This window comes from Neoarius graeffei, chromosome 25, assembly GCF_027579695.1.
Source record: "Neoarius graeffei isolate fNeoGra1 chromosome 25, fNeoGra1.pri, whole genome shotgun sequence".
NCBI lineage: Eukaryota > Metazoa > Chordata > Actinopteri > Siluriformes > Ariidae > Neoarius > Neoarius graeffei.
The window spans coordinates 3,511,859-3,525,811 of NC_083593.1; the positions used below are offsets into that span (position 1 = coordinate 3,511,859).

At 43.7% G+C, this 13,953-nt stretch overlaps 1 protein-coding gene across 1 annotated transcript; it reads left to right on the forward strand.

Moving 5' to 3' along the window:
• Positions 1-2,648: 2,648 nt before the first annotated feature.
• Positions 2,649-9,755, forward strand: LOC132873635 (uncharacterized). Its single transcript, XM_060909382.1, has 4 exons — positions 2,649-3,077; positions 4,771-7,400; positions 7,640-7,714; positions 9,019-9,755. Exons 2-4 carry the CDS (start codon positions 4,837-4,839, stop codon positions 9,266-9,268), a joined length of 2,889 nt encoding a protein of 962 aa, XP_060765365.1. The 5' UTR covers positions 2,649-3,077; positions 4,771-4,836; the 3' UTR covers positions 9,269-9,755.
• Positions 9,756-13,953: the final 4,198 nt, after the last annotated feature.

The following is a 13,953-nucleotide window of genomic DNA, read 5'->3' on the forward strand; positions in this document are numbered from 1 at the left end:
CCGGAAGCCATAGATTGTTTACAGAATCTATGCCGGAAGCACTTCATTCACACTTCCGCGTCTATTACACATAGATGCTGTGTTGAAAGCATTCAACGGGAAGTTCTCATTGAAAACGGAGCAAAGAGCAGCCCTGGAGGTATTTATTGAAAGGAAGGACGTTTTCGCCTTGCACCCGACCGGCTTCGGTAAGAGTTTAATCTACCAGTTAGCCCCGTCGCGTCGCATACGTCAGAGGAAAGAGTGATGTGATTGGTTTAAGCTTCGTCACAGCCTTTTCTGGCTTCGACCAGTAGCAAACTGAGGCATTTCAGGGAGGCGGGTCAACCACATGCTTTGGGAAACGGTTGGGCTTAATATCTTGGCCAGACCAATAGCTCGTAGAGCTTTGTCGCGTTAGCCAGATTAGGTCATTAGTGTCGTTGTCTTGGCAGTGCATGTCCATGGGGTGGAGCTTCTGCAGCAGCACTAAAGGGAGGTATGTATTTATTTAGCTGTGGAGTTTATAATAATAATTAGTTCATCTTCTATAGCGCCTTTCTCACACCCAAGGTCACTTTACAATAACCAAAAAAAAAAGTCCACCAAAAGAGGGTCAGGATGTAATTCCAATGGTGTAGCTTCCCACAGTCCCACCAAAAAGCGCACAAAAGTATGTCCCACACCACCTGCACAGCCGCCGTGACACCACCTGGCAATATCGCTCGGAACACTGCACCAAGCACAGAAGCATCGTTGCACAGAGCGCTGGACAACTCCGATGTTAAAAGAGCAACAAGCTTACTGCAGTCCATAGCAAGGAGCACAGGCATCACCCATGGTGGACCAAGGCCTGAAGGAAAATGACGCCCAAAACTGGGTCCAGCACAATGCCACAACCAGCAGACAAAACATTCAAACAAAGAACAAACATCAAACTCTACAAACACAAAAAGAAAAAGTAAGGGGGAAAAATAAAAAGCTCTGGTAAGAAGCGGCAGCCAAAATGTGCACAGCATACTCTCAACCGGAAACACAATCGAAGTTTGAATCGAATAGCTTTTAGCTCCCCCTTTAATTAAAAAAAAACTTTAATAATTGACAGTGCTGTTGTATAAGATAAAGAAAACCCTTTAGGACGTGCTGTTATAGGAAAGTAATGAACTCCCGAGTGGTAACAGGAAGCAGGCTTCATCACACACAGCATCAACTGGATGTTGATTATTTTATTAAACTCAAAGTGATTTATTATTTTGTAAATGGTAAAGTGTTTGAATGTGAAAAAAGTAAATAATCTAAGTCAGTGGAAGATAGGAAACCTGGGAAATTTTTCATTTATGAGTCTAAAATTGGGCGGCACGGTGGTGTAGTGGTTAGCGCTGTCGCCTCACAGCAAGAAGGTCCGGGTTCGAGCCCCGTGGCCGGCGAGGGCCTTTCTGTGTGGAGTTTGCATGTTCTCCCCGTGTCCGCGTGGGTTTCCTCCGGGTGCTCCGGTTTCCCCCACAGTCCAAAGACATGCAGGTTAGGTTAACTGGTGACTCTAAATTGAGCATAGGTGTGAATGTGAGTGTGAATGGTTGTCTGTGTCTAATGCCGCTTTTCCACTACAAACGCGGCTGAGTCGGGCTGAGCGGGGCTGTTGGAGTTGCATTTCGACTACAACCGCGCTGAACCGTGCTGGCTGGAAGTGGGTGGACACATTGGGTGGAGTTAGCGAAAGTGGGTGGACGTCACGTGATGTCGTTATGCAGCGCAAACAGTGACATCAGTGAGCTTTTAAGCGGTAGTCTCACGACCCGAATAGTAAACAATAAACATGGAGGACATGGAGTCGTTAGTGTTGCTGGTCTTGGTGCTGTGGCTTGTTGTCACCGACAACGCTTACAGATACTGGCAAGAGCGTATAGATGAGGCGAGGCGCATAAGGCTTCAGAAATTCTCGTAATTCGTAATTCTTCTCCTTCTTCCGGGTTTACGGTGTTTACAGATCCCAGCGTGCTCGCGGGGCGTGTGTGGGCATGTGAGGACACTCCTCCTCACCAATCAGTGCACAGGGGAGTGTCTGCTCACGCCCCCAGCCTCACTCGGCACGGTTTGGCTCGCTTCAGCCCCACTCCAAAACGGTGTGAGTTTTAGGGGCTAAGCAGGGCTGAAGCGAGCTGAGTCGTGCTGGTTTTTGGTAGTCGAAACGCGAGCCGTGTCGGGCTGAAGTGAGCTGAAGTGAGCTGAAAAAGGGTAGTGGAAAAGGGCCATATGTGTCAGCCCTGTGATGACCTGGCGACTTGTCCAGGGTGTACCCCGCCTTTCGCCCATAGTCAGCTGGGATAGGATCCAGCTTGCCTGCGACCCTGTAGAACAGGATAAAGCGGCTACAGATAATGAGATGAGATGAGTCTAAAATTTGAGCTGTGTGACCTGCAGTAAAATAAATAATGTCAGGAAATAAAGAAGGGAGCAAGCAAGAAAGAAAGATGTTTTGGTTTTTTGAGGAAAGAAGAAAAGATGGACATCCCTAAGCATCATCTGACTGTCTGTTTCTCTTTGTCGTTTGGTACTTTTCATACAGCCCCTTACCACTCTTCCTCTCTTGCTCTGCCTGTCTGCCTTTTCCTCTCTCCCTCTCCCTCTTCTCTCTCTGCCTCTAAATGCCCTCATCCAAATAGAGATACACATCCAGTGCTGGGTCAGAGGCTTCCTAATTTCAGCTGGAATGAGGGAATGAGGGAGGGCAAGCCGGAGGGAAGATAAAAGAGTGAGTGGAAAAGAGAGAGAGAGAGAGAGAGAGAGAGAGAGAGAGTGCGCAAGGCAGAGGATGCGGATCAATATCTCTTGCTGCTTCAGCATGTAAAGGAGTGAGCGAATCAAAACAAACCAGGAGAGGAACGACAAGGAGGAGGAGGTGAAGAAGGGGAACAGAGGACAGTCAGTCGCTTTGAGCATGGATGCTGTTTCTCTCGCTCTCTATGACCAGAGCACACATGAGATGAGACTGCTCTTCTGCTCTAAGCATGTGAAATTCCTGCCTCCCTCATTCTCTGGAATGGATCCTCAGATCCGCGGCATGAGGAAGAGGATGCTTCTGTCTCTGCTGAACGCAGGTACGTTCTGGAAAGATGCCTGATCTGAGATGGTGCAAAGTTTCAGTGTTTGGTTGTCGTATCGCATATAAATCACGTGATCATATTAAAGCAGTGCAGCTAATTAGGGTCAGAACGCAGCAAGAGCCTCAGGCTGGGTGGACTTTGGAGGGGTTTTTTTTTTGAGATTTTCTGTGATGATGGGTCGCCTTGACATGCACACACATGACATCAGGAGATGGAGCGAGCAGAGCCCACAGGGATCGGGGTGTTTTATGCAGAGACACTGGATGCAGGATGGGATGGAGGGAGAGAAGAAGGGGGCAGGGTTGAGGATGAGGATGAACGGTTGCTTGAGTTATTGCACAAAGTGAGTAAATGTGAAGCGGCTGTGTAACATCCTACTGCAGCTATGAGGTGTGATATACGGCTCAAGAGCATCTCAAACTCCCACCCTCCCCCCAACACCAGGTACCAGGTCTATTTCTTTTATTTGTAAGAAAAAAACTCCTGCTGCGCATCAGCAAATTGTGGTGTGTCAGTAAATTTCTCAAGCATCGTTAAATTTCACTGTCGTTCCCTGATTCCTCTCCTTTTTTTTCAAGGTTTAATGAAGTTGTTAGCATTAATGCATAAATTATCCACCTGCTTAAGGTGAGCTAAATTAAGGAGAGGACAGCAGGCAGTCGGGCACAATGCCAGAGAGCACCAAGCAGACATGGACACACACACCATTTATCCATCACGCTGTGTAAATACATTTATTAATCTGGATCACTATACCTGAGCTACGAAACTCATGGCATTCAGTCACAGATTGTTTCACAGGGTTTACTACCCATGCATTTTCTCTCATCAGTCACCTTTACAGGGAATACTTTGCAAAATCAATGGACTGAGTGATGTTCAGGTCATAGGCTCTGAAACAAGGAGGTAAAGTCGCAGCTGCAGCATGTTTCACTTGCTTTATGAAAAAATAATGCTCTAAAATTGGTATAAGTGTATCACATTTCACATACCAGATGCATTTTTGCTCCATAAATCATGGTATGAATGTGAAAAGTGAATTTAAACATACCCTCCAAGATTCCCTGTTGGTCCTTAAGGTCCAAATTTATACCTAAAGTTTCTTTTTAGTTACCTAAATCTAAAAAAAAAAGAAAAAAAAAACGTCAGTATTAAGAGTGCACCAGTTACCAAGTGGTTTATCACTAGGCTTATTTATATAATAATTATTAGTATTATATTAATATTTGTGTTTCAGAATCACTTGGCACATTTACCGAGACCAGTATCGATTGATATACACTGATTTGATTGTTCTGCTATGGTGATTTTTCATTCTGCAAAGCAAGCTCGCTGATCAGTATTCATAGAATTCCACACCTCACAAGCCAAGCTGTTCATTCACACACCGGACAAATGTGTTTCCCAAAAACAAGCGCACTCATCAGAATCACTTGGCACATTCACCTAGGCCAGTACAGACTGATACGGGCTCATCTGATTATTACGCTCAGGAGATTTTTCATTCTGGAAAGCAAGCTTGCTGATCAGTATTCACACAAATGCTTATCTGCAGCACCAAGCCAAGCTGTTCATTCGTGCACAAGGGAACAAGGGCAGAAAACAAGTTCCCTTGTCACTTTATCTGCCCTTGAGCATTACGTAGTCAGATGGCGCCTCTCATTGTAACTTTGTCCTTTTCCCTCAGATGTACCACCACGGCCGAATGGCATGATTTCTGCTCTGGTGTCCTGCTGAGCTGGTTGCCGTGGCAATGGGAAGACGGGCAGCTGATCTGGCCACTCCGGTGCCAGTGTCTGAGGTGCCAGCTTTGGTGGGAGTTCGCGATTGGAGGACAGCCAATGGAGAGGTAGGGCTAACCTGTGCTCACCAGTGTAACGTTGGGGTACAAACATCGCCAGCCATACGGAGCCAAGAGAGCCGTCCTGTTATCCAATCAGAAAAGAGGATGACCATGCCGCCCAATGGGCACATCGTTGTCGAAGTGGAGGGCAGAAAAGGACAAAAAAGGAGTGCTTTTTTTAAACACCGGAGCCTTGAGAATAAGGTAAAGAAGGGCGTGACATTTCAAGGTGTGGACAATGATGATGAAGATGATGATGCGTGTAAAGGCAATAAAGCTGAAACGCACTGTGACACTCAGACAATCCAAACCAACACACATCGGGCCAATGGACGTGTTAAAGGAAAGAAAGAATCCCGCTTCACTAATGGCAGCGTGGTCGACTCAGAGGTGATGGGTGGGATCAGCAGTGACATCAATGAAGTGGAGTCATCGACTCCATGGCTCAAAACTACAGTACAGTCTGGGAAGAGGAAGGTTCCTTTATGTTCACCTCCTCACAGATTCCCATTAAGGATTTGCAGCAAATGTGGAGGGAGGCAGAATCCGGTGGCTGCAGTTCTCTTCACCACCACCAGAGACGCCACTTCGCCCTGTTCTGCTGGCTCGGAGAGTCTCAGATCTAGCCCTGCAGCTCCTCTGGTCTCAGGAAAAGAAACAGGAGTCTCACTTTCTCCTCCAAAGACTGAGACTGAGAAATACGGAGTTATGCAAATGAACAGCGGGCCTGTGGTGACGTGGCCTCCTCCTAACCCAAATAGCAACCAGCTATTAACATCCACACAGGAGGGAGAAGCGTTAAAACTCTCCAAACATCAATCAAGCTGGAGATACACTGGCCTTGGCCTTCCACACATCCACAGGGACACTCCAGTTAGTCACACATCATCTGCATATACGCACACAGTGGCAGGAAGTGCAATTCAGGAAACAGGCATGCACACACACTCAGACCTCTGCTCTCATAAACCAGCATCACCGTCACACACACTCATGCTCCAGGAAGCAAGACCCTCCATGCTCGTTCCATTCTCACTACAATATTCCAGCCTTAAAACAGACTCCCAATCCAACACCTTGAAAGACACAGACTCCACACCAAAGAAAAAATCACACACACACAGCAATATCCTAGCGCACACCTCACATGTTGCTCTGTCAAACCATGCTAACATCCATCCAAAGTCTTCAGCATCTGTCCATTCACCTATAATCACTAAGGAGCAAAGCTTAGGACAGCGTGCCAAATGTTTTAGCACTTCACACCCCAGCAGAGACGCCCAAGTCTCAAATGGATTAGAGACTGTGCAAAACACACATTTGAGGCCTTCAAGCTGCTTGAATGCAAATCCAAGCACTAAACCTCAAAGCACATTGCAAATCCATTCCAGCATGCATCTTAAACCCACATCCACCACAGACTACACCAAACTTCAACCTTCACAAACACACTCTCTGACCACTGACACATCCTCGACCATATCACTTTGCACAGCCTTGTACTCCAGACCTTCCATACCACTTCACTGCTCACTTCCACATACAGCTGTCAAACCACATAGCATATTAAAGAACCAACAATCTAACCCTTCACACACTTCAAACATGAATGTCCACACAAGCAGCTCACTTAACCCAAGTCCTGTCACAACATTGAGTCTTTTAACCCAGTCCAACACGGTTACAATCACTCAAGCATATATGGAAATGCATTCATATGGTACAGACGACCATAAACCAGATGCACAGAGTCAGTCTCTTGCACAATCAGAGGCTCATGTTAAGTCTGTAGCAGAGAAACTTGAGGACAAAGCAGCATCTTTGGGGTCTGCTAAATCTCCTTGTAAGGTAGCAACCAAGACTGTGACAGCTACAAAAATAGGTTGCGAATTTGTCACAGACGCAGACAGTGGGAGCCACGTGCAAGCTAACTGTGAACTCCTTGCAACTTCAAAATCGCAAACAGTACACCAGCAATCCACACCTCAGCATCCTGCCAGTCCTTCAGTCTCCATAGCACCTCATGAACCCAACAGCTTGGGTTCACTCTCATGCCAACCTCCAAGACCTTTTCACCCACACCCACTGCATCCAGCAATTAAATTATTAATCGAGGTCAGTGGAAACAAAAGGACAAAGATAGATTCAAAGCCAAATCCATTTCTACTTTCTTCCTCTATGCCTTCAGACCAGATCCAGAACATGCAACTACAGCAAGAGTTAGAGTCTGCATCACAGACGAGCATTGCTTTACCTGTTAGTGGACCTGTCTCAAATGGTGGCTATGCCCTCACACACTACCATCCTCCCTCTTTGGTTCTGCTGTCACGCAGTTCCCCTGAGAGCAACAGGAGTCAGGACCTTCAGAAGAGGCTGGAGAGAGTGGAGGCCAATCTGCAGGCCAACCAAGACCGAGTCACAACCCTACTCAACATCATCCAAGACCTGGAGATGAGCCATGCACTCAGCAAAGGGTGAGAGAAAATGATTTATATGGAGGGTGTGTGAAAGAGTAGAGGTGATTGAACGTAATATTAAGAATTGCTAGACAAATCTTTTTTTTTTGCAATGTAGTGCACTGTATGAAAAATATCAGCATTTTCTAACAGTCTCCTGAGAGCAATTAGGAAAAAGATTCAAAGACTGAAAAAAAAAACGCAGCATTCTTTGCTTCATTTTTCTCCGCTCCATTTCCTGTTGCTCGTCTCTGCAGACGCCGATGTTTCAGAACCGGCCAGGATTTAAGCGATTGCTCCACCTGCCAGGAGACGGCATGCATCATTTACAGGTGAGTGAGAGCTCGAAAGCTGACACAGTTTCCTTGAGGGCAAGTGTTTGGCACCTAGCCCTGCAATTCCATACAAACTTATGATACGACAACAAATATGCTTGCCTACTCAACTCTTTTTTACCATCAGGGGTCCTGTGCTGGTGCCAAAGTCAGTCCTGGTTCTGGGCCAGAAGCACCAGTGAGACTTTTTACAAAGCATCCAGCATTTTGACTGGTTTGAGAGCTGGTTTCTTACATAACCTGATGTTGTTATTCAGCTCCTGGTGATGGACATCTGTTAAGCAGATGTTGGGGGGAAAATATACAACACCTTATCATTTGTAGAACAGAATTTAGGAAACTTATTAGGTCATGAGCTGAGCATTAACATCATATGTTCACATCAACCCATCAAGCTGAAGTTGTGGTGAAGCTAAATCTGGTACACAAGCCATGGGTAGTAGTCTATTGCTCAACAACTACCTTATGGCTCAAGACTAATATAAAGCTAGCAATTACTGCTAACACAGTTTAATAGTAAGCTGCATGATTCTGTATTCATGAGCTAACAGTCACTTATTATTGGCTAGTGTTGTTCTGATTGTCAGGGGAGAAAGGAAGGCTCTCTCTGACTCCAGGTCACAAATATGGTGGTATAATCAGGATTTTAACTGAGAAAACTATGGCTTTCTGGAAACCCAGTTTGGAAGATTTTTGACCATTTTTGACAGAAGGAAAAATCCACCCTGAAAGATATCTGTATTATTATTTACAATTAAGATGTAATCTTCAGTCCTTCCTGTGCCAGGACCTGGTCTTCCCAGGTAGTCTCCCATCCCCGTACGAACCAGGCCCTTAAGGTCTTGCCAATCTCTGTTTCTATAGCCCTCTGCCTCTTCCCCATATACCTAGGGTTACAGTGGGGGGGCTAGTCCTCTGGTAACCGTGAGAGTTTGACACCCCACTCACATCTGTATTGCAGTGTGCCTTGCCAAACAGCAGTAGGTACCATTTGATATGATGGTCTTTGGTATGACCCAACCGCAAGTAGAACTCATGACCTCCCGGTCATGCTAACCACTAGACCAGCTCGCGGTCTTGTAATCTTCAATGCTATTTAAGATTCATTTTGTTATAAAAATTTTGGGTTTTACCATTTGCCTACCTGCTGATAGTGGTGCAGTGGGATTTTGCCCTTGCTTCATCTCTACCTAAAGAGAGCAATGCAGCAGTATAGGTAATGAATGGATGAAATTTCCCATGAATTTCCCATGTCCCAGAAATGAAAGATCCTTCTCTCTATTTCTGTTCCTCTCTGTCAGTGTGGAGTATGATTTCCGGCAGCAGGAGCGACGCTTCAGGGATGTCTTAGAGCCTCTGGACTCCCCAGTGAGAGAGATCTGGGAGGGGGTTAACATGGACATGCTCTCCTTTTTCAACTTGCTAAAACAGAACCAGGCACCATCTCAGACCAGCAATCATATCGAGCCAGGAAGCAAGATTAAAGTCAAGAAAAAGAAACTCTGCAGGAAACTTTTGAGTTGGCTACCGCGAAAGGTCCAAAGGAAGTAGATCAGTCCTACCATGGTTCTTTGTCTTTATTTTAAAATTTGGGGGAAAAAAAACTCTGTTCTGCTGTAAGATGGATTAATTGCAGCATCAAAATCCATCCACATGAATGTGTCTGGTAGATCCGGAAAAATGGACAGACCATGATATTTGGGAACAGGAACCGTTGAAGTAAAACTGCACGACTTGACAAGATCTTCCATGTCAAATCTGTTAACTGCATACCTTCCAATCCTGATCCCTAACTTCCTTTATCAAGTAGTGACATCATGTAGAGAACATGGCACTTCTAAAGACCATTCATGCTCGTTTATTAACTTAAGAAGTAGATGAATATTAATATAACAGTTTCTTTGGGATTGGCTTTGGGGTGGACTGGGATCAGCTATGGAGACCGGATGTGGCCTAGTGACCCTGTGACCCTGTTGTTTACCACTTGCATCTTACTTCAGAACAATAAACCAGAGATGCAAAAGTCTCAAAATTACAACATAGTTATTTCTGGGTCATGTTTTTGCCAAGTGTTCATCATGCAAATATGCACCCAGAAGCAACACACTGGTTGTTTTACATGGGTACAAATATAGGGCTCACCTTTACCTGTGTTTTATAAATTCTGAATTTGCACATACAAAAAGATGAATGGATATGAGAAATTTAATACAGTTTTAAATACATTTTAGGATTGGATGCTTGGCTGAGGTATAAAAGTTGACATGTGAATCAGAGGCATAGTCAAGCCCACTTTCTCGAGGAAATAGCTTCACTGCCTTATGACATAATGGCAAAAAATATTTTAGTTTTAGCTAACTGTTAGACTAATTTCAACATACTTCAGGTCCAGCAAGATATATTAGCACACCTGCACATTCCAATAATGTAGGGGTATTCAACTATAATTTGTAAAGATCCAGTTACATGGGTACTTTCATGTCACATTTTGATGAGTCATGAACAGAAAATTTGAGTTGCTGAACAATGGCCATTTTTTATATCCAGTTATCACTTCTGCTACAGCCCCAAGGGTTTTTGTTTGTTTGTTTTCAAGTTCTCTTTGAAATCTGCCAGTCGATGACCCCTGTCCACTGGGTCCATACATGGGCAGAGACGTAATAAAGGTATGTACTGGCAGGAAAAATATGTAGACAGAAGTAACCAACACAGGTTCTTAAAATATTCCAAAGCAGAGGCTCCAACTCTCCCACCGTGGGCAGGAGATCTCCCACTTTAGGGAACATTTAGAAAATCCTCCCGACCTCCCACTGACAACATAAAAATCTCCCGCCTGCCCTTACTACACATGATTAGTTAAAAAATATAGATAACTTGATATGTTTATGTTGATGAAAATTAATAGATGACTTTCCGCTTTTAGTGTGTCTGACATTGTATGGGTGGACTCAAGTGTGTACCCGGTGGTATATGCCGATTCCCCAGTCGGTACACCGATCGGCGTAACAAGGGGATTGGAGTGAATGCCGGAGGCATGCGCGCGCAGATCAAGCGTGCATATGAATCAAGCGGAATTCGGTACGCCGTGGGGTACACACTTGAGCCCACCCAGTGTCTTAGCAGTTACCGATAAAGCATACAGATGGCACTATTAATGATACACACGAGAGAATGAGAAAACCCACGACACTCAACCATTTTGTTTGTTTTTTTGTGTCTGCATTTCTCGCCTGCTCGTCTTTAACTTTATGTTCTCTTGAATGAGATAATGAAACGAAGTTCTGTTGGTGGAAATGGCAAAAGCCAAACTACGAAGAAAAAATATCAGAAAATCACCAAGATAAAGTTTGGATCGCCCGTCACGATGGTCGCCAGGGACGAATGGCGGACTATTTTGGATGGCAGCAAGACAACCCTATATCTGACCAGTGTTGTGCAAGTTCACACTTTTTTTGAACTAGTTCAAGTTCAGTTCAAACATGTTAAAAGTGAACTGTTCACGTTCATAGTTCAGTTTTAATTCTGAACTAGTTCAAAGTTCAGTTCATTTTACTTTTAGGTGGGATATGAAAATAAAGACTAAAATCATATGCTACATTCTAGCTCAAAACTACTCACATATTATAGATATTATATTCTATCACACAAAATGGAAGTTATTGTACATACTATATATGGAAAAAAGGACAAAATATTTTGATTTCTTCACTGACTCAACCACTGCTACCAAAACGTTACACGTGACTTCAAACAAATGCTTTCAGTTTCAACTAACAGTGACTTCTAATAAACGACAACTAGACTTCCTCATAAATGTGTGTGTTTCTAAAAAGATGACTGCCAATATGTATATACACTGAAGGAGTGCTATTTTAAGATCCATATCAACAGCATTGACCATATCAACCATATTGATCAGACAGAGGGATGCATGCTCAAGGGCTTTTTATTTCTCAAAATACAAAACAGGAAAACTTCAGATAGCCTCATTCTTCAGTACACATCTGTGTATGCACACAACAATCAAATTTCTAAAATTATTTGGCATTGTACTCATCTGTGTTCTCCGTGCCGCTACTTGAACTTTCACTGGCCATGTTGCTGTGAGTGTGCGCCGGCTGTGGTGTGCGCGCTGTCTGCTGCCTGTAGCTAGGGAACGCTGGGTTACGCCTACTCTGCTCTGCTGCATCATGGGTAACGTAGTATGGAGCCAAATCATAGAGCCATCCACTATCTCCGGCTTCACACTACGTTATCCATGATGCATTGCACACACGCGGCACCTCAGGGCAGTGAGTGACAACAACATCAGACTGACAGTGAAGTAGTAGAACGTAAAATATCTTGCAAGTAGACGTGCCACTCGATTCATCAGGTTTCATGTTTCGTTCATCTTCATGTTTGTCGTTCATGTCGCATAATTTGAACGAATTCACGTTCAAGTTCTTTCATTACAAAGTTGTTGCGTTCAGTTCAAAGTTCAAGGAAAAACGAGCGTGTTCAGTGAACGCGTTCTTTTGAACGCGTTCATGCACAACACTGTATCTGACAAGGTTAGATCACCAGACCAGACGTTAGAGTCTAACGAACTTGTCTGACTTTTTTTTGTCTGACTTTTACTAACTTAGACTTAGAATATTATTAGAAGAACATTATCATCAGAGGGTCTACCATTGGTAATTTATAATAGTCATTATTGACATAAACATTGACTTTAGGCATATTAAAGTTTGGTCTATAGTCACTGGATTTATCTAGATCTGTTACTATTAATAAGATTTAATTGACACGAACTGTGGTGAATCATTCATATATATAAATTATATAACTCGCCTTCGCGCCTACGGCACTCAAACTTGTCTCCCTCCGAGCTACTCGCAAAGAGGGAGAATCTCCCTCTTTGCAATTTCCCAAGTTGGAGCCTCTGCCAAAACACATTTTATCCTGCAACTAACAAAAGGCATTTAGTTAATTAGCTAGCAACTGTTACCGATTCTAATGTATTATCTCTCCCACTTGATTGGTAAGACATTGTCGCAATATTACATTTAGTGTGGAGACATCTCTAAATGGTCAACAGGTCGCTACATATTCTGATAAACCACATATTTATCTGTCAGCGGTAAAAGAAAATGGATTTTTAGAATAAATTATGATATTGAAAGTTGTTTGTGAGAGTTTCTCCATGATGCTGTCTTGTTGAACCCCTTCTTTATATTCAACCCAGCAATAATTCCATTCTCAGCCCAGACTGAGGTATTCTCCAGGTGGTTATGTGAGACTCAGTGCAGCCCCCAATGGCTTCTCAAGGAAACTACAAGGCTCAAGGGCTCAAAATAATCTGAAACCTTTTGGGGATTGTGAAGAGGCTTCATACTGAAATAAAAGAATGCTGGATAGGTTCACTGAGGCATGATGCTACACAACCTGATAGGAATACATACACAAATACTCTCTCCCTGTTTCACTCTGGTCCTGAGTGAGGTTTTATTGAGAAATGTCTTAAAGGTCTCATTGCATCATTTTTTCATTAATTGTGCGGTGGTCTCTAGTATGAATGAATGCCCTGTGAGCCGGTTTTGGTGAAAAAAATGCTGTGGTTCTCCTGTTTCAGGCTGTTCTAGTTTGGTGGAGGAGTGGGTGGCGGGAGAATGACAGGATTTCAACTCTTACTCATTAATATTCATGACATGTAAACGTGTTACCTCTGATTGGCTAACAGCACTGTGATGCTACCTCCAGTGGGTCAGAACAAGCAGATGTGGGTGTCTTTGTAAAAACTGTTTTGATTGGCTATTATGGTCTCGACATCGATGTTTTGACCAATAGCAATGTAGATAACATGAATTTTACATCACATTCAACGAGATTTAAATGAGACTAAAGATGGCGACTTACAAATAATGTGTAAACATCGTTGGAGTTAATAAAGTTTGAACAGCATGAAGGAACATACCCCAACCCCCCGAAATTAATAAAAAAAATTCTCAATGGATTTGGCATAATATAAAAAGGTCGTTTTTTACTCAGAAAAAGTGGAAAACTCTCATCCCTGCCGAGCTTGTGATCATGTCATGCACGCTAACGTGGAGAATATGAACATGCAATTTTGTAACAAAAACCTTCGAACAAAAAGTTCATGTTTTACTTACAGCTTGTGAGCTGGTGGTCGATCGTCTTGACTACAGATCCAAGGATTAAAAACAACCTCGAAGCAAAACCACTACTGAAGGCAC